The sequence below is a fragment of the Camellia sinensis genome, chromosome 6 (genome assembly GCF_055761805.1).
Source record: "Camellia sinensis isolate YWXY chromosome 6, ASM5576180v1, whole genome shotgun sequence".
NCBI lineage: Eukaryota > Viridiplantae > Streptophyta > Magnoliopsida > Ericales > Theaceae > Camellia > Camellia sinensis.
In genome coordinates this window covers 29753730-29775740 of record NC_138966.1, presented here as the reverse complement: position 1 = coordinate 29775740, position 22011 = coordinate 29753730, and the positions used below count along the sequence as shown (strand labels likewise).

At 33.4% G+C, this 22011-nt stretch overlaps 1 protein-coding gene across 23 annotated transcripts; it reads left to right on the top strand.

Annotated features, from left to right (window-relative positions):
• Positions 1-2754: 2754 nt before the first annotated feature.
• LOC114316081 (protein XRI1) lies at positions 2755-10809 on the top strand. Of its 23 annotated transcripts, none has more exons than XR_014332113.1 (12): positions 2761-3219; positions 5737-5822; positions 6095-6280; positions 6382-6462; positions 6781-7053; positions 7170-7264; positions 7899-7958; positions 9452-9515; positions 9609-9711; positions 10005-10080; positions 10342-10455; positions 10575-10809. XR_014332113.1 is itself a non-coding variant. In XM_082873561.1 (11 exons), exons 6-10 carry the CDS (start codon positions 7229-7231, stop codon positions 10075-10077), a joined length of 336 nt encoding a protein of 111 aa, XP_082729687.1. In that variant the 5' UTR covers positions 2755-3219; positions 4539-5627; positions 5737-5822; positions 6095-6280; positions 6382-6462; positions 7170-7228; the 3' UTR covers positions 10078-10080; positions 10342-10809. The 23 variants fall into 23 exon arrangements, 5 of the variants coding, with proteins under 5 accessions (XP_082729687.1, XP_082729686.1, XP_082729689.1 ...); XR_014332112.1 differs by having other exon boundaries at positions 10556-10809; XR_014332114.1 differs by lacking the exon at positions 6781-7053 and having other exon boundaries at positions 2755-3219; positions 10556-10809.
• Positions 10810-22011: the final 11202 nt, after the last annotated feature.

The following is a 22011-nucleotide window of genomic DNA, read 5'->3' as shown; positions in this document are numbered from 1 at the left end:
AACAAATAAATAAAGAAACAAAAACATTCATGTTCAAATAAACTAACATTACATCACTCCACTTCACCCAAATCTAGTACACAAACAATTGAACTATTGGTGTGTGTTCAGTTGTCCTTAATAGTCATTGTACTTGAGGTTATTATTGTAATAAAAATTTAATGTTCCAATAGGGTGTACTGAGAAGAAATATAGTGTGTAAATAGAATTTTTTGAGATATAAATCCCAAAAAGATGATAAATATGTTTAGAGGCATTTACTAGTAAATCCTAGCCATGACTTGTGAACTATTTAGTTCCATAAATATTCTTATGATCTCATAAATCCTATCTCACATTAAAATCTCACAAATGAAGCATGCCTACATTTGGAAACGTAATAAAACAATAGTGCATACATTAAAATGATGTTTCATCGTCAAATTTTAAGAATGACACATTTGACAAAAATTTAATAAGACAATAGTATACAAATGTCCCATTTTGAGAAAATATTAATAAGACAATAGTACACAAATGAAGCATATCTATTTTTGAAATCTCTAGAAAAATATAGTGAAAGAATCTCACTATATACTTTTCAAATTCATTGGTACTAAATTCTTTATAAGAAAATTTATGAAACTTTTTGGGAACACACTTTTCTAAAATGAGACTGCTAGGTAAATTTCTCATTTTTTCACTAATCTATATTTATCTGTAATTATATCTATTTATACTTTTTGGGTACAAAATTGTTTCCACGCCACTTTAATGGCTACAAACATAAGAGCGGTTGCGAATATCTGGACTGACATGACATTCTCAATGCCATGGATATTTTTTCACAAGTTTACGTAGCCATATTGAACTATTCATATCATTGTTTTGGGGCATTAATAAGTGGGTAAACAAAAATATCTTAAATTTTCATTTCTCTTATTGATCCTATTAGAAGATATAACATTTTAAATTGGTAATTGTAGTCCACAAGTATATATTAAATTTTATTCTAATTGTTTGGTTACCATTGTTGCCCATGTTATTTTTAAACTAATAAAAAACATGCATATAAGTAGCACGTGTTATTTAGAGTGTGACACATGCTACTTATGTGAGTAGTTTTTATTAAAAAAATGATAACCGTTGTAATCGATTGAACTAAATTAAGACAAAATTATAAATTCATAGTTAAAATTGAACAAATTAGAGTTACATGGATTAAAATGATAGAGACAACCAAAATATAAAATCCAGCATAACTTGCCCTATAAATTTTGTTAACGTGCACTTTATTATATATAATAAGAATTCTAAAAAGATTAATCATTATGTATAAGAGTGCGAATATAAAGTTTTTAGAAATCATTTTCACATGGTATCGCAAAATACAAGTTAACAAAATTCTATAATTACATTGATTTATTCAGATTATAGCAAATTCCATTGTAGTCTAGTTGGTTAGGATTACGTTGATTTATTCAGAATTAGTGTATACCCGTGCCTGAAGGCACGGTGTAAATAATGTTGGGATTAGAATATAATTGTAATCCCAATACTATTTAATAAATTATCAATTATAATTTAATATAATTGGGATTAGAGATGAAATTATGCCTTCAACCTGAAAATCCCTGTTTCTATTCCAAGAAAATGGCATAGGCAAACAACCATTGTTGAGCTTTGGTGACCTACCATGAAACAAACTCAAAAACATCTATCTAAGTTCACAGAAGCTGTAGGAGTTTCCAATCAAATGAAGTGATTTGAAATTAAACTTTATAAGAACATATGCGAGTTTTCAAATGAAATTCAATTAACACCCAAATAGTTTTATTTTAGTTTAATTACGTATTTATGCGATCTTTAAGTTGCTGTTATGTTATTTCATTTACAGTCAACAATAAAGTAAAAAGTTTTGCGAGTAGGTAAAGAACAAAGTTTTCCAACAATCAAAGCAAATGCAAACTCAATGTTCGAACTTTCAAGGAAGGAAAAAAAAAAAGAAGCTTGAAAACAAAAACCTATTTGGTAAATTTTTGGCAAATTTTCTACAGGCTTAAAAGCCTAGAAATAAAACATCCACTGTTTAATTGAGATTGAGATGGGCTCAACTCCAAAATACATTATTATTAACTCCAAAATTGAACATATCTCTATAAAGTAACACGTCAAATAGAAGGCTGACTATTGCAAAAGGGAAGCACTGTGTGCTGTACATGAAATCTTAAAAGTAATACAAAATATTATCAACCAACAAATCCAAACAACATAATTAACCAACAACAGCGATCAAAAGCGGAGAAAGGGAAATTCAAGAGACAATGTAAAATACCTCTATTTTGGTGTTGAACGATGGGTCTTGAAGCCACTGTTGGGAAATTAAAAAACATTAAAAAAAAAATTGAGTTATTGACATAGAATGGTAAAGTTAAAGGAGCCTCAAGAAGGTCTATTAGTGTGTCCCCAATCTAGGAGTCCTTTGCATTATATATAGGACAATCAGTAGTGATGGGTCATCACTCATGTCCATCTATGTGTGTCCATCTCTTACCTCACCAATTGCCTTCTTCTATGCAAACATTTCAACTGTCATATATGTAATCTCTCAATCTCCTCTCACTACAGAAAATATATGATTTAACGGCGTTTATTTAACGGCGTTTTTTAAAACGTCACTATTTATAATATTTAATGACGTTTTGTCAACGTCGCATTTTGTTTTAATTAAAACGGCACCGTTTTAAGTAATAGAAGTCGTTTAAAAAGCGCCTTGGAATGTTTTAACAGTCCTTCTCTCTCCAAACCCTCAAATCTCTCACCAACTTATTTCAACCTGAGAAACTCTGCAGTCTCATAGAAACCGATCCCCCAAATCTGACTCACTCGCTCTCTCTCTCTCTCTCTCTCTAGGTCCTTCAGCTCCTTCAACTCGATTCAACCTTCTTCAGCTCGATGATTCATCATTCGGTCGATCCAATCTCAGAATGATTTTGATTTCGAAGCTCCACCGCCACCGCCACCACCATCTGCATCGTCTACTAACCATCTGCACAATTTCGATTTCAATCCAATCTCAGTTTCATCGATTCTTCTCTCTCTCTCTCTCTCTCTCTCTCTCTCTCTCTCTCTCTCTCTTCCTTCGGTCGATTCTTCTCCTAGGGTTTACAATCTTGAATCTCCTCCTAGGGTTTGGATCAACTCTCCTCTTGCCTGACTTGCCCCTTGCGATTTAATGCAGTAAATTCTCTCTCTGCTCATGAAGTTCATATTTAATTATAAATTTGTTGTGAGAGATTTGAATTTGAATCCATGTGTTCATTCGAATATGAATTTATAGTTATCACATCGTGAATTCAATCTGTAATGCTATGATGTTGAACTTGAGTGATTGCTTCCTCATGAATTTGTTGATACAATATTAGCATTTTAGCATTGTTCAATTTTAACTACCTTTGATGTTTGCTCTAAGTTTATATTGCAAGGCTTCCTATTCTTGACCAAAACAATATAGACAGATTTTCATAGCAGTTTATATTGCTCATTCTGTGTTTTTGCTATTAGTGGATGCAGAATTTATTCTTTGTGAAACAGGGGCCTTTACCTTTATGATTTTTCTTTGTTCCAGCTGTTCATCTTTATGTATGGTATCCATCTTCACATATACCCCTTTTCCCTCATCTATATTTGCTTTTATTTTATGGTGTATGCTTTTTGTACATAGTTTAATTTATAGGGACTAGTTTTTTTTTTTAAATTTTGAGTCTTCATTGTAATAACACCTATCAGGTTATGGTTAATATACACTACAGGCAATGAGTTAATAACAGTTTATGCTTATTTAGACAAATCACATAACATGAATATAAATTGGTGTGAATTTTTTGTACATCATATCCAACATGAACAATATACAAAGTGCAATAAGAAATGATGTAAGTTAAGTTTTGTTTTTAATGTTATGATATCTTGTTAAGTTAAGTTTGTGTGTATTAGCTATGTGTGTATATATCTTTGTGTGTTCAAGAGTATTTGTGTCTTTTGTGGGAGTAGCCACGGCAAGCAGAGCAGCTACCAAGCTGATGTCAAACTTAGTAAGGAATTGGTATTGTTTTCATGAAACTTTAATGGCCTTGTTTTTCTTCGATTTTTATGGTCTATTTATTTCAAATGGATTTATCTATTTTCTTGCATAGACTTTGTTACAAAATGTTTTTTGCCTAATTTGACTTTGGTCTCTTGAAGGTTTCAAGGAACATTGATGAGGTCTATGGAGGAGATAGCATAGGCCTCATGGGTTTGTAAATAGTAATTGTTTAATCCTATAGAAAAATTGGTGGCTGCACATTTTTGACATCTTTTTCTTCACAAATGAAAGTTCTGCATCTAGTTTTTGTTAATTTATTTTATCTAATTTTTGGGATTGGAGTAGGTAAGAATTTGAGCTCTGCATAAAAAGCTCTTTTCCTCCCTTTTTTTTAATGGCTGAAGATCTCTGTTTTTTTCCATAAGGTAATTCTGTTTCATTTACTAATCACCATTTTTTTTTTTTTTTGAAGTGCAGGGTTGTTCTTTGATATTGGAAATAAGATTTGTATTATTAGATGTAGTGCACCCTACATCTAATGGAAATAAGATTTGTATTATTGATTTTTTTCCCCATTATGTTAACGACTGAAAAGTTTGGTTAAACTTAGTAATAACATTCTATACATTCACTGTTGCAGGGTTCGGTGAATTACGTATGTCTCCATTGTTAGAATTTATAGATCCATAAAACTTAGTAACTACTTAAAACCATACTAGTATTTATGAGACCATACTAGTATTTAAAACCATACTAAGTTTGGTTAAACTACTTAAAACCATACTAAGTTTGTAACTTAGTAACTACTTAAAACCATACTAAGTTTGGTTAAACTTAGTTTACGTATGTCTCCATTAAACTTAGTAACTACTTAAAACCATACTAGTATTTATGCTTAAAGATTTGAATAAATGAGTTCTATGAGATTTTTCATGTTCTTTTGTGTATAGATCCATAAACATAAAGGGGACAACAAAACTCTACCAAGGAAACTTGCTAGGAGATACCTGTTATTTTTTTTTTCTCTCTCTATTCATTTATTAGCTCAGCTGGTAAGATATATTAGAATTTATATTATTAATGTGTGCATGATTTTTCTGCCAACCCTGAGTAATCCCTTAACCTGCTTGCCTATTCAGGAGTGAATGAATTTGTGTATAAAACTCGTAATATGGAACATAGCACATTTTTTGTTTTATTTTTTTATACCTTTCTCTCTGTGATCACTTGTTCTAAAATTAATTCTTAGATATTTGAGTACATAATTAAAAATAATAATTATAATTCTTTCCATTTATCAGTGATCTAGATGGTCAAATACTCTTGCTCCCATTTTTTGTTTCTTTAGGATTCTGCCATAGCATCTCTATATTGGTTTCTAATTTTAAAATCTTTGTTGAACATATTATATATATGATCTGATTCGTTGTGCGAAGTATAATATGAAAGCTTTATGTAATTTTTTTTGAAATCTTTATTATGTGAGATTGTTACTTACATATTGTGTTTGCTGAATTGTCATCTACTGAGCCTCTTGGCATTACGTGAGATTGTGAGATTGGTACTTACATATTATGTAATTTTTTTTGAAATCTTTATTCTTTCTTCCTTTTTGTAGTAGTTGTGGAGTTTATGTGAAGCATTTATCGGTTATGCTTCGCTACTTCCAGGTTGCAGAAATCCTTAAGGATCGGCCTTCGTGGTATCGCAATTGCCGTGCTGTGGATGTTCTAAATGTGCTGTTCTAAAAAAAAATGTAGAGTGCTCGTTCTATAATTAATTTGCCCATTAATAGATTGTTAAATTAAGCATCCCAAGATAACAAATGCTTTCCACTTTGTTCTAGAGAGCAATTGTTATGAAATTTCACATATTAGCAAGTGAAGTAAATTAAGATAATTGTTGTATATAGGTCTATTAACGCAAGTCTTGCCCAATCCTTTTTTACTAGTTCTCTGTATTCATGTTCTCATTTCGAGCTTAACATTTCTTTATCTGATCTTGCTGTACACTTTTCCTATATTTCAGAATGTGCCCCCTGCAATACTACTTAGATTCCTGCGGGAGCACAGGTCAGAATGGGCGGACAATAGTATCGATGCTTACTCAGCTGCAGCTGTTAAAGTTGGTCCCTGTAGCTTACCAGGGTCTAGAGTTGGAAGCTTTTCGGGTCAAGTTATTCTGCCACTGGCTCATACTATTGAGCATGAAGAGGCAAGTAATTTCATCTTGATTTCTTCATTATCTATTCCAGAATTTTGAATATTTACTTGGAATTTTGACATAGATTGTACATTTCATTTCATGGATATTAGTTATTGGAGGTCATTAAGCTGGAAGGTGTTGGACATTGTCCTGAAGATGCAATAATGCCTAGAGACATGTTTCTCTTGCAAGTAAGTTTTGGTTCTTCATATCTTTGTCATATATTTAATGCTTGAATTATCACGGTCTGTAGGCATGTTGCCCCAACAAGCCTAAAGTTTTGGTTCTTCATATCTTTTGTCATATATTTAATGCATGAATTATCACGGTCTGTGGGCATGTTCCCCCCAACAAGCCTAAAGTTTTGGTTCATATCTTCACAGAATATTTTTTTGTAATGGGGATATTTTTAAATGTTACTACTAGTTCATTTTTACAAAGTCCTCGTTCTTTTTTTTATCCATTACTTTTTAAATGGGGATATTTTTTTTATCCATTGCTTGGTTAAGCGCTGAGCAGTCTAGTGGTGATAGGGGAAATTCATCAGTTCATGGCATGAACTCAATTGAGTCTGAATGCAAAGCCACAAATGTCATCCACCTGGCCAATAAATCAATTGATACCAAAAACCTCAGGGAGATGGTGGTTTTGGCAATTCACACGGGGAGAATTTACTCTGTCTTACATGCCGTTGATAATACATCTGCTGAGAGTCCTTTTGATGGGAACTCTGATGCAATCCCTTCTAGTTATTCATCCTTTGCAGAGTACTTTAGCAAAAAGTAGGTACTTTTTTATTTTATTTATATATATACTAAATGTAACGTTATGTTCACTGCATAGTCTATTTTGGCCCACCATTTGTCACTTACTGAAACTCGACATTAACTTTGATCAGGTATGGGATTACACTAATGCATCCTGGACAGCCTTTGCTACTGCTAAAGCAAAGTCACAATGCACACAACCTTCTTGTGGATTTTAGGAATGAAGGTTTGCTCACTTGCATGTTAAACTTTTGTTAGAACAAAGAAGCTTTCGTATTATCTTTTGTTAGAATTTTTCCCCAAGAACAGCAAAAGATGTATCATGTAACATGTACAGCATATGGTCACTGGTGCATTAGTGCTTGATTAATAAGATATGAAAGGAAGACTGATGTCCCATAATAGAAATCAATTAATAAGTCCAATTTATTGTCTTGAATACCTATGAACTCAATAATCATAGGCTGTGGGAATTTTGTTAATGGATAAGCTGCATTTAATTTAATTTTACCACCAAAAAACTTGGAATTATATAAATACATATAGAGGAACTCCCCATTCTAGGTTGAGGTAGAGAGAAGATAATAGTCACAACTTCAACTTCTCCAACAGACAGTTCCATCACAAGTGTATTCAAGGTTGAAAATTTTTGAAGCAAAAAATATGTCTGAGTTGTTTCCGGATCAACATGACTGATGGACAAAGCCCTAAAACATTGATTATTTTGATTATCATGAAATTTAATCCTCCATCACATTAATTTTATGCCTATAAGTACCTATATGTTGTGTTTCTTATGCAATTTAATTCTCTATCATATTAATCCTATACCTAAAGTTTTGTGCATTTATCTCTCTCAGAAATCAACTTTATCTAGCTATCGTCTAGCGAATCGGAATTCGACTTGTGTCTACAATCAGGTATGCATTTAATTTATCATAGACCTTATGTTTTTTTGCTTTGTTTTCTTTGTTTGCAGAAATTTGTATTGATTTTAGGTTTTTGTTGTTATATACCTTGCACACCATGTGCTTGACAATTTACTCAGACTTATTCTGTTTATATGCATTGTTGCTTATTCTCTGCGATTATGAGATGTCAATTCATGTTAGCATATGATTTACTGAATGATATATTGTCCAAGACTTTATGTATGCTGTCTAGAGTGTTCTTGGTTAAAGCTTTAATTTTGTTTTTACTTCTTTCTAGTGCTTTGTATGTGCTTCTGGTTTTGTTTCCCTACTAAAATTTAATATTTTGCTCGCACTTTATTGTTCTGTTGCTCTGCTACAATTTCATATCCTGCTCACCATGTGAACAAGATGCCCAAAAAAAGGCTCTAATCAGATTCTACAAAATCAAATATTTCATACACTCTGCGATTTTGATTTCACAATGCTCATTCCCTCTGCGATCACGTTAGCTTTTGACTTACAGATTGCAAATGGTTGGGTTGATTCAATACATGATGTTGGGGTGATTTGATATCGTCAGTGCTTTCCTTTCTAATGACGAGAAAGGTGAAGAAAAGCCGCATGTGAAGACCACAGGTTTACGACATTTACCTTTGTGGTCATTCGAAACTACTTCGTAGTGTTTGAGTTATAATTTATAAATGGATAACAAATTCATAGGATGAACCTGTTAGGTGTTTGCGATGTTTGCTTCTTTGGAATTCAGCCACCCGTGTTCAGTTAACAATCTTAATTTTAATTTTTAATGAATTTCCTCTCTAAATTATTTGTGATAGTAGTTTAGGATAGTTTTTGAACAATTATTTCAAACTGTTAAATAGAAATAGAACTGAAGCAGAGTGTTTCTCACACATTGATATGTATTATGTATGTGATTTATATACACAACACATTACATGATCATAATACACAACACATTACATGATCACACATTGATCTTTTGCTGTTCTTGGGGAAAAATTCTAACAAAAATTCTAACAAAGAAGCTTTCGTATTGTTCTTGGGGAAAATGTTACATGATACATCTTTTGCTGTTCTTGGGGAAAAATTCTACATAGTGGTCTTATTTTGGTTTCACACAAAAGATAATTGTTGAGATACCTGTTCTGTTGTATATTGACAATTATATGACTTCTATCTTTTGGAAGGGAAACAAATTTATCATCCACCACATATCAAGATAAATTATTTTATGATATCAACATTTTGTCAGGGGATCATTATTGGTCAATGATCATTATTGGTCAATGCAACTTCTGAACTAGTTTAGATTTGGGTTTCACCTAATTAATTTGTTCTTGCTCACTTCATTAAGGAAGTTTCAAACGCTTGCATTTATAATCAAAGTTTCAGTTGAAATTACGTTTTAGTATTAATTTGTGTGATTGAATCAAGTTTCACAAAACCATTGGATCACTCTTTTTTGGTTCTTTGATTAGGAGAGAGAAGATTCGCTTGAAGAGGCTTTATCTGATATGTCGCATTGGGTGTCTGGTTTTGAAGGTTTGTCCTGTAAAGTTCTGTTCTGAGATGAATAGGTTCTTAACATTCATACATGTTTTTTTTTTGTCTTGCTTGTTATAATGTGCTTAACAGAGGAAACATCTGCAACTGGTCACGAGGGCCTGGATCAGTCATCTGAGGGATGGCTAGCTGATTGCTTCAATAATGATGAGATGCATTGCAGCCCTGATGATCTGTATATATCTCTCAACTTTTCAATTCAGTCTTCTTCATCTTCTCCCTTATTTTATTAAAAAAAAAAAAAATTATGTTTCAGGTAAATGAAGTAGTATTTTCCATTCAATGTGTTGATTATTTTTTAATTTCTATTTTCCTTGCACTTTTATTATTAATAATTCTAGATTATGTTTAAATAAGTCCTCAATTTATTATTTTTTTTATTCTGCTTTCAGTGCAAGCCTTTTCTGGTATTTTTTATGTGGTCCTCTTTGCAATTTAAAATCACTGTTAAATTGTGAATTTCTTCAGAATGCAGTTGGTTCTCATTTATACCCTCAGAATCCAGTCCTCCGCCTTGGAAGTCAGCTCAACTTCAGTGTAGAAGGTTGGTGTATGATAAAATTTTACATTAATTTTTAGTTGGTCACAACTAAAACTCACAAATCTATTTCGGAAATCTAGATCTAAAAGACAACATTGAATTAATGTTTAAAAAGCCATACTAATTGTATATGTCAGGTAGAAATCTTAGTCTGAAATTGATGAATAATTCAAATGCTATTTTTTTTTGTCTGAAATCTATACTAAACCATTGGAACAGCTTAGCTCAGCTAACTCTAATCCTTAAGTTGGATATGCCCAGTAGTTGCAGGAATGCCATCAAGGATTTATCCGTTGGGTTAAGCTTGAAAGCTCAAACATTGAGTGTTTATATTTAAGAGCTTCTTCCTTCCATGCTATTGGAGAATATAGAGAAGCGGTATTAGGGATTCTTTTTCTTGATTTTCCCATTTAAACTACTGGGCATCATGCTCAATTCTTCTTTGCTTTGGTTTACTAAATTTCATTTTATGATAAAGGTGAAGGATTATGATGCAGAAAATTACAAATTATATGAAGAAGTTGGAGAAGGTGTCAGCGCCACTGTTCACCGGGCTCTCTGCATTCCTTTGTGTTGACTGGGATTTGGGAATGTATCCTGCTCAAAATTGTCTTTGTTGTACATGAACCTATTATGATTAATTGAATACGAATCCCTATTTTGCAGTGTAATGATGTGTAATATGCTTGACTATTCCATTGCATCTGCATGTGCAAGCAAATGACTTAACCTATTTTTTCTTTTTATTTTTTGATTGTGTTTGTTGTTTGATTTTAGTTCAGACACAATCATGTAATGTTTATTTAGTCAATATATTGAAGTAGCTGTAAAATTTTATTTATATTATTGTTATTTTTCAGCTTTATTACAAGTATGTTTTTTAGTTAAATATAACAGATTCAGAACAATTTTTTTTAAAAAAAAGAGCTATAACGGCGTTTTTTCAAAACGCCACTACAGTGCCAACGGATATTTTTTTTAAAATAAAAAAATCTATCACGGCGTTTTAAAAACGTCGCTAAATATTGGATGACGTCATTTTATCATTATTTATCTCATTTAGCGGCGTTTTTAAAAACGCCGCCTATACTAATTTTACGACGTTTTTAAAGCGTCATAAACTTATAGCGACGGCCGCGTCCTCGACGTTTGGTGATAAGCGTCACTAAAGGTATTAGCGGCGTTTTTCATACATATAGCGGCGTTTTTAAAACGCCGCTAAAAGTCATTTTTCCAGCAGTGTCTTCTGTGTATCTTTGCTATTTTCATCTTACCCCTTCAAATGCCAACCATAAATCTTATCATTCTCTGTAATAATTTTTAGCGTAATAATCTTGTAATTAAACATGTAATTGATTGTCTTTTAGGGTTTAAACTATCCTTAAATCACCCATGCAAGATTATTATACATTTTTTGTGTGTGCATAGAATCCTAGTATCTATATATACACACAGTGCTTGATTATTCACGATGACTTCAAATGAGGGCATGTCGAAAGATTGTTCACTAAATAATTTGACCATTTCTATAATGGAAGCGCGCTAGGATATGAGTTCCTTTTTTTGTGTGCTTCAATTACTTAACAATTTCTTGGAATTTTGTTATCTTGTATGTTATCTCATGACAAGTGGATGAAGATTAGAGGATGATTAGTGGATGAATTTTGTTATCGTGTATGTTAATAGTTTGGTTGAAACTAATTTTTTTCTATTATACTAAAATTGCTGTAAATTAGAGGAAAATTAGTCAGTTGCAGATTTTTGCATGGCAAAACATAGGGTGGCCGAACCAAGAAAAATATTGCAAATGAAAGAGAGAAAAAAGGGTAAGTGTGTGCATGTTTGATTAGCAAGCCAAAAAAATTAGATACAGAGACACATTTAGCAGAATTACTATTAAAGGGTTTTGACACCTATATACGCAACTAACCAATGATGAGCTTGGAATAGAGAGAGAGAAGACCAGCAAGAAAAGTTTATGGGATGAAAAGTTTCTGTAGCAAGAAAAGTTTCTGGACTGATAAGAAAAAAATAAAATATTACCTGGGTTTCTTTGTAAGGCTATGTGCTTTGTTGCAAAGAAGGGGCTTCGTTTGGAGTTTCAAATCTTGACTATATCACATTTACACAAATCATATCACATTTTACACAAATAGAAAACCCAAATAAAACTCCTTGATTTTCACACCCTCTTCCAAAAAAAACCTAACCTAGCCCAACTGAATAAAACTGATCTCAACCATTGAAATGTCCCAATAAAACTCTTCTCAACTATATTTAGGCTCTATTTGAAAATTGCTAACTTAGTTAATTTTTTAATTTTTGACCCAAAAAAAAATCTAAAAAAAATGATAAAATATTTTATAGTGATTTTTAAAATTTTAATTAAAAATTATAATTTCGAAACAGATTTTAATATTTTTTTTTTACACACCCACCCCCAAAGAGTTCATTCACACACCCACCTCAAAGAGCTAAAGGGCCGAGTCAACTCAATTTTTTTTCACTCTCATTCAAACCATAAATCCTAAACGGGTTGCAAATCATAATTCGATTAGAAGCGGGTGAGTTTTTTTTCATCCGATCTTGTCAAGTCGGTTGACTAATTGATGGTAAAATTGAGCCTCAACTTGTAAACTATACATAACACGATACTATCTTAATTAAAAAAATGTTACATGAATCATCCAAAAGCATACAACATAGAAGAACCAAAGTAATGAAATCCAAGGATCTCAAAACTCAAAAATAGGTTCTAATTGCTTCTTTGAAATCAATGTTAACGGGAAAATCTAACTAAAATTAAACCCAAGGTTCATTGAATAAAATTAACTATACTATTTTTTTAAACAAAGATTACAACCAAATACTTAAGCATACATCCATGTATATGAATGTTTCATAAAGGTAAAGTTTTGCCAAGATTTGAGGTTAGCAGTTCAGATTATACAGAATTAGAAGTGAGCAACCAAACAAACCTCTAAGAAGTGAGGTAGTAACTTGAAGAATAAAAAAAGGTTTCTAACTAATTGCTATCAAAATGGTGGGTTTTCTTACCTATCAAAATGATGTTGAGGTTTTCATTCTCTAGAGTTCCAAGAATTAAAACCCATAATACCTTTTTTGGGTAACAAAACAGAGCAGAAAGAGAAGGAGAAAGAGATTATCTTGGTGAGAATCAGTTCAGGTCCTGCTCTAGAGTCGGAAATTTCTGTTTGGTAATTGGTAAAAACAATGAAATCAATAATGAAAGAATGAGGAATTTCAGAAATTAACAATTGTGTATTGCAATAAGAGAAAAGAAAAATTTATATAATATCTTAAAACAGGTAAGCAATTCACATCTTAATTAAAAAAAATAGAAAATAAATAAACCTCTATCATTAAAATAGGTAAAACAATCAAACAATAGATCATTGAAAAAGAAAACTCTTCTATCATTAAAACAAACATTGCAAAATCAATAAAACATTATAAAGAGGAAAGAAAAATTTATATAATATCTCCTCTATTACATGAAAATATTACTTCAAACCCCAATGACAACATTTTGAGAGTAATGTTGGGATGACAATTGCTATAAAATTAATGTTGGGATTAATCCCAAGATTAATCCCAATAGCTCCAAACATTTTGTCCCAAGATTAATCCTACGATTAATGTTGGGATGACAGTGTATACCCGTAATAAAATTGGACAGGAGAAGATTAATCCCAAGATTATTTCTCCTTTATTTTGTACTTTTTGTAAGAAGCCATCAATTACATTAACTAAGACAATTTTAAAAATGAAATTGTTGCCGTAAAAATTGGCCAAAGTTAAAAGGATTTGAAAGTCGTTCAATAGCCATTCTAATATTGATACCTGAAATTAAAAAAAAAATTAAATTTGAAAAATAATAATAAAGTTAGATTAGATGGATTAAAGCAAAAATGTCTAATGTTCAGTATTTTCAAATCAACGTCATATAGTATGTAATAAACTTTTTAATTGCTCAAAAGCATCTATCATTTATCAAACACCACTTGCCATCACACACAGTCCAACTCACTTTCTTCACATATTTCCTTGTCTAGTTTTACTACCTTTATTATGTACTTGACAAAAAATGAAAACACTTGTTTTCTTTTACTAACTAAACTAGGCAAGAAGAACAATGGGACAACAAAAACTCTACACCACGATTTTGTTGTCCTCATATTCCAAGAGGTTAAAAAAGAGAAGACAAAAATAGAGAGGAAAAAAGAACCTACAACTTTAGTTTTCTCTTAAATAAAATGTAAATTTATAAATCCTGAAAAACCAATTTAAAAGACAATTAGACATCAATTTTTATTTTGACAATGGGGGATTCCAAAACTTAGCACAAAGTTATTTCCAAAGTAACTCAAAATTTACCAACGTATATTGTCTTAAGAAAGGCATTTTGTTACTAAGATTAGTCTGTGTGTTCACCAAAAAAAAAGAAGAAGAGATTTATCTATGTTTATCTTCCTTTTTCTTTCTTTTTTTTTTCAATTTTTTCAATAATCATTATGCACATTTTCTTTTTGGTTTAAATTTTCAACACATACTCCCAACAATCCCCAAAATATGTAATGGCCAAGCCAACACTTTCTTATGGGGGAAAAGTGTTAGAAATTGGGCGCCCATGTGGCATGATCCTTTTCTGAACCTTTTGAACCTTATCCAAATAAGTTTTGAATTCAAATTCAAAACCTATTTGGATAACCACTCAGGATATCTATATCTATCATATCAACTAATATGGATAGATGATATAGATATCTTATATATCTGATATAATTGATATGGATAGACTTATTATTATCCTATACATCTGATATAATATGGGATATGGGTGATTAAAAGAATAATAACGTATGTCGTATGTTTTACCCATATACTGACTCTCTCCCAAAATACAACGATCAAGAGCTATTTTGCACTGTGACTTGTGTGGGTGATATTCATTCTGTAATATCACTCCATTGCTGGGTTGATTGATCAGATTCAGGAAGCATGTGATTTACCCACGAGATCCTTCAATTCAGACTCTACAGAAAAAGGTATGACCATAATTTTTAATCCGCTGTGTTTATACTTTGATTTACATTGGTATCAGAGCATGAATGGGTATTTTCGTGTTTTCTCTAATCATGTGTATATTTTATATATATATATATGTACACATTATATACATGAATGTTTATAAAGGAGGAAAATTTCAACTCCCATTAGATTGAGAGTGTGGTACACCTCATTTTTATATTCATTAAATGTGATTTTTGATGTCATAAATGTTTTTGTTGTGAAAAATGGAGTTCGAGAGTACCGAAATCAGACCAGAAAACACCCCGGAAGGCGGCGCATGTGCCTCATGCGCCAGATGACGCCGTCAGCGGCGGGCACGCGCTGCCACGCACTCTCACGCGCTGCCAAGTGCACAATACACGCTCCTACGCGCGCGTCAGCCGCGCTGTCCACTCGCGCGCCATTCGCGCCACGCACGGGCATCGTGCGCTGAGCCGCTCGCTGGGCCGTTCTCTGAGCCGCACGTTGAGCCGCCTGCTGGGCCTCGCGCTGAGTCGCAGATGAGCTGCGCGCTGAGCCGCACCGTTTTTCTCCGTCGGCTTGGCTGCTAAAGTTAAGGCTCTGTTTGTTTTGTTTTTAATTCTGAATCGCATTAAATGATCATAATTAATTCGTTACAGCTTTGTTTTAAGCGTGGTTGGGACCATTAGACTCAAAATTAAATTTTCTATGTTTTGTAAAATTTTCAAAATTTTATAAAAATAAAAAATATTTTTCTTGAAATAATAATTCATTATTTCTGCTTTAAAATGCATCTAGTGTTGCATGATTAAGTTTCTGGGGCTGAATTTTTTATTGTAGATTACTGTTGTAGTTTACTATTTACTGGTATAGTTATAGCATTTTACCAGATTCTGAAATATTTATTTCTAATTTTATGTGTGTTTATTAGTTATTTAAAATTCCAGAAAATACCAAAAAATTTCAGAAAATTTCAGAAGTGATATAGTTTCTGTTATGGCATAATTTGAATATTAAATACATCATATTGTTATTTTTTGCCTAGAGTTTCTAATATGTTGTAATTAGAATAGCATGATTAATTGTTATTTGTTTAAATTCTATTATTAATTGTGACATAGCATGAGTTGGTTGTGAATCTACATTATGATGTTATTGTATGGAATTAGAATTTTTTATCATGCTTTTAGACATGCCATAGTCAGTGGGAGGCTATTCGGTTGAGAGAAATCTTTGTAGATTAACTCCCGAAAACCAATATTTTGCGCATAAATTAAATTAAATTTTAGATAATTGTCATCTGTGGCGCAAGAGATGATTACGAGCATAGCGGATTTTCGATCTTGCGACTTGTGTAATATTGTCACTATTTAATTTAGATTTTTGTGGCAAAATTATATTATGCTAATCAAATTAATCCCAATGTGAATTTCTCTCTAAATTGACTTAGTTTATGGAAGTTAATTGGTTGACCTAGACTTAGTAGAGATGTTCAAATGTGAACAATGTAATCCTATTCTTTAGATGAGCAAAAGTCTTGGAGACTTTAGGTCAGACCTTAATTGAGCCAAAGTAAGGAAACATGACTCAAAGTCGCTGTGATTTTGTTGCCTTGTTTGGCACAATAAAAACTAATGTGTGCGCTATGGTTAGCGGCATGCTACATAGTTTTGGTTGGCGAGTTTTGGAGTTATGAAATTAGTAAGCCCTCAACAGATCTATATATGATCTTGACTATTGAGCTGCACGGATTGACTTTGTAATTTGACTTGTAAATAATGTTACATCATTGGATGAAGTAACATTCAAGAGTCACGTCACCCAAGAAATGCGAGTTTAAATAAATTAGTCATTAAGTGTAAGACGAGTAGCCAGTATGAGCAGTGTTTTGCTCTCTACCCAATTATTAGGAGTGGATTGAGCAAAATTTCATGCACTATAAGGGTGTGCGTTGAAATATCACGTGAAGTTAAAAGATTAGCGCTTAGAAGCTGCAAAATCTATTAACACTAAGGAAAAGATTAGCGTTTAGTGGCTGCAAAATCTATTAGCATTGCCAACTTGTCTAAGTCTGGACACTTACTGTTTCCATACTTGAGTGTGAGACATGAGAAGGGGCTTCTTTGTATGATTCCTTAGCTAGGCTAACGTTTTTGAATAACGTTTACCACTAAGCGCAAACGTTGCAGCATAATAATGAAAAGGTCAAGGTTGACAAGGTTGTTATGACTCTAAGAATTTGACGCATCGCTTGTGAGAGTATTGTGTTGAATTAGACTCTTTAGCCTAATTCACGCTTAAGTTACTTCAGGAGCTATCATAGTTGATAGCTTATTCTCTACTTCTTGTGGATAGTAGAATTAATTGCAAATAACTATGAAGCAAGAAATAGATATGGCAAGAGGAGTATCGTCATCTTTCAACTAGATGCAGTAAAGTGTATGGAGAATAAAATTAACTTGAAAGTGCAGGGGATTAGCACTTACTAGTTAAATTTACGACTTAGGCGCACTTGATATCTCCATGACATCCTTTTTATGATCTAGTGAATATGAATTAGTCGTGAGTCATTACCTAGTTGGGCCTAAACCTTTAAAACTTGTCTTCGAGAACTCACACATTAAGATGATTGGAATTAGTTTATGACATTGGTCATGAACCAGTGGCTTATTATACTTAATCACATTAATGAGATGATGACACGATGGTTTGAGTAGGCCTTCTCGGGCCCACTCACTTATGACATCCTGCTCTCATGTGAATGTGTAACTTTGTTCGCAATGAGTGCGCACAAGTAAGTAGGAAAGCCGTAAAAGGTCATTTGTTTTGGCGCATTTAGTCCACTATGATATTTGTGACTAGATATGTGTAAGGTATGATATGATAGCTAAGCCTCAATCTCGACACATTTATAGATTACGATACGCATCTAAGTCAAGACTATTTGATCTCCCATAAGTCAAAAGTTTTGAGATGATTTTTGACATTGCACATATGAGGTTGAGATCAATTAGATAACAGCTTTCGTGCTTTTAGTTTTGACCAAGGTAGCGAGTATCTATTTGAGTTATTTTAGAAAAAAACTCTGTGAAGAGAAATGGATGCTTAGAAAATTGATTATTCCTAATATTCAATAACACTATGGTGTAGTAGAGATAAGGAATTAAGTATTGTTAATGTTAGGTGGATAATGGCGTAAAATGTTTCCTAATTGGGAATTGCACTAGTTTGTTGCCTATATCCCTAACTAAGGGCCCTCCACATCAGATTTTACACTCCATTTGAGTAATGGGTTAGCAGAGAGCCATCTATGGGCGATCTGTAACCGTTAAGCAGCTTATCTTTATTTTACTTCTCATTGTGAAGTTAAGACCTAGGGTTCTATAGCGCATTATTGTATGCTGTTTTGTAAACACAAAGGGTCGTGTGGCGCATTATTGTATGCGGTCATGTAAACCCCCTGGGTCATGTGCATATAGGTAAGCAGTTTTGTGGTAGTGTAACTAAGTCACATAAAGTTTTCTTAGTAAAGGTGACGTGAATAGAGTTTTGAAACTCTATAAGATAGAGAATTCTAAGCATAGCGCTTTTATGTAGCCTAGTTGAGAATGGAAAGAAATTTCCAATATCCTAGGGACAGTGTGAGCGATGTGCCTACTAATGGATTGCTCCATTAGAGAAGAATACTCTACATTCTTAGTTACGTGGTAGCGAATGTGAAAATTTTCCACGTCATCACTGGGTGATTGAGAGAGAAACATTCATGATTGCTCCGTAAGATGATAAAGAGCCTAGGATAATGCCAAAGGCTCTAGTCCCTTGTTTTTAGAAAGTGGATTAATGTTGCGCAGTTTAAGACAAAGTCTTTGAGGATTAACCATTTCTATAATTTGGTTGACTTTCCATTATGAAGCGAAACTGTTCTAAAGTTATGCGTAATTTGGATAGTCATTGTTGAGGCATAAGGCTCGTTAGATATCGAAAAGTCGCACCATTGAGGAAAGTGTAGACCATGAGAAGACTTCCTCCTAGGAAGTGAGGTTATTTTGACTTAGGCTATGATTGACATAAGTTCAGAGCATTGATTTGTAGATATTGTGACCCAACTTTCTCGTTAGAGAATTGGATAAGTAGATTCGTAGGGATTTACCTTCTGCTTTTATGGTGAAAAGTTAGGAGCGCAAAAAGGTTGCTAGTTTCAATAAATCTTTTACAGCCTAAAACAGTTATCCAAATAGTGGTTCTTAGATTTTGTCAAGCCATGATAGGCCAACGATGATCGATGAAGACCACTGAGGCATGATCAATGGTCCAAAAGAAGTTTTTCCTTACTTAGTCATTATGAGCCAGGAATTTATAGGGTTGTCGCCACCTAGGGTGGGCAGTCCTCTGTTTTAGATATGATGGACATGGGTGATGTAATTTATATGCTCGGATGTACGATCCTTAGGGATTGTTTTGGGAGAATTCCTATTTTGTCTTCGATGACTTACATAAGGAATATCCTAGAATGATTCTAGATGCAAAATTGCAAACCCATTGACTTACCTATCAGTAAAAGCCAGAGCCTTAGCTATTGAGTGAATCCTCGGATTGTCTTTGGGAGAAACAGATGACCTATATTCCTTGATCTTTTCTTTGTTGTGGGAGCCTAAAGTACGCTATGTGGGCGTATTCGGCTTGATAAGTGTTTTCTTTGGTAAATGGTCAACTGAGTTGTTTAGACATTAACCTTGCTCATTAGACTGGATCGAATGCTTTACTAGTAGTATATTAATTTGCTCCTTGTAAGATTCAATGCGCTAGTTGGGCGCATCAAGAATGAACACAAATTAGTCACCAAAACATCTTTAGAGAGGTAATTGCACAAGAGGTAGTGATCTTGAACCACATCATGTGAGGCGCAAATGGTGGATTCCGTCGTATATGCTTATCGCAAAAGGTGCTGATAAGCTTATGCTTGGAATCTAGAATTGCGCAGACTGTGGTTGTGTTTTTTAAAATCGATCACTTATTTGTTGTGAGATGATGGAATGTTGACACTATTATGGTTTGTGTCATAATGATTAGCAAATGATGATGTCAGCAGGCAAGATTGGCTCACTCACAAGAGCAATCGCCCTTGGCGGTTGGGAGCGAGCAAGGATGAGACTAGTGGTTTATTTTTTATTTAGAGCCAAGAGAGGCTTAAATTATCCACTATGCATGTCTCCTTGGTTACAACCAAGATGAGGTCGTGTTAAGGACCAAACATGGATGTTAGTACACATTTTCCATGTTGTGCCTGTTATGATTAGCCAGATGCGAGATGTCATTTGGCACCTGGAAGGCGAGCAAATAGAGAATTCGGGTTAGGCGCTAGAAAGCGACTAGACTAATATCTGTACGGTATATCGAGTATGACGTCACTCTTTTGGAAGAGTTACTCCACCGTAGCATGTATTCATACTATATGTGCTTGGCGACCGAGTAATGAGGTGAGAGAATGGATCCCTGTTTCCTCACCGTGTGATTCTTACGTGTCATTATTGATATGACTTTCATTTATGTACCCTTTTGTGACTTTTGACTATGTCATAAAGCAAGGGGTTGATGTTCTGCTACTTTGGTATGTTGTTTGCGGTCACGTATGATTCGGCCTTAAGGGACATCACTAGGAAAGTAGTCAATCCTAAACTAAATGGCATGAGGGCAAATGGAAGATTATCTAGTATTACACCACTGTTGTATATTCACTGCCGGCAACTCACATCCCTCTGTATGAGAGGCAGATTGAGTGTGAATATATTGCAAGAATTGAAAGGGTCAAACATGCTCTTTTTGAGGGATTAGAGATGTTTTTTGGACCGGTGTAATTAGATGGGTCTGGGGTATATGAGACACTATTTCTGTTCTTTTTGGGTTGATGTCTCTATGCTGGCTCATTTTGAGTTTCTAGTATAGAGCTCCCACATGCAGGTGTTCTCAGCAGTCGCACGGTGCAGTGGCTAGTATGAGATTGTTCATTTTTTGGGAGATTGAGATAGAGATGTGACAGGGTCATGCCAACTCATGTCCGAGTGGGAGATGTTAAAAATTGGGCGCCCATGTGGCATGACCCTTTTCTGAACCTTTTGAACCTTATCCAAATAGGTTTTGAATATTCAAAACCTATTTGGATAACCACTCAGGATATCTATATCTATCATATCAACTAATATGGATAGATAATATAGATATCTTATATATCTGATATAACTAATATGGATAGATTTATTATATATCTGATATAATATGGGATATGGGTAATTAAGAGAATAATAACGTATGTCGTATGTTTTACCCATTTATTGACTCTCTCCCAAAATACAACGATCAAGAGCCATTTTGCACTGTGATTTGTGTGGGTGATATTCATTCTGTAATATCACTCCATTGCTGGGTTGATTGATCAGATTCAGGAAGCATGTGATTTACCCACGAGATCCTTCAATTCAGACTCTGCAGAAAAAGGTATGGCCATAATATTTAATCCGCTGCGTTTATACTTTGATTTACAAAAAGAATACTAATCCATTCAATTTCATTCCACTACTTTAACATTCACCAAAACCACTAACAGAAAAGCTACAAAGACTACTACAACACCCTTTACTAAGCTCCATAAGAAAGAAAGAAAGATTAAGAAAAATAATTTAGTGGAAAAAGCAAACGAAAGCAAAAAGTTTGAGCAATACTATTTTTTTTTTATCATGCTTTACTGCTCATTAGTCCCATTTTGCCTATCTTTTATGTAATAAAGAAAAATCGTGTGAGAGAGTTATACCTTTGATTATATTGAGAACCTAGAAATTGATGACCACCAGCAAAAAAACACAACATAGTATGAAAATAGCAGAA

Bases quoted from the DNA above. Each gene is read 5' to 3' on its own strand.
- LOC114316081 (XM_082873560.1), top strand. From the start codon at position 7,229: ATGCACACAACCTTCTTGTGGATTTTAGGAATGAAG. The intron at 7,265-7,898 runs GTTTGCTCACTT...TATCTCTCTCAG, and splicing joins TGTGGATTTTAGGAATGAAG to AAATCAACTTTATCTAGCTA. The intron at 9,516-9,608 runs GTTTGTCCTGTA...TGTGCTTAACAG, and splicing joins TTGGGTGTCTGGTTTTGAAG to AGGAAACATCTGCAACTGGT.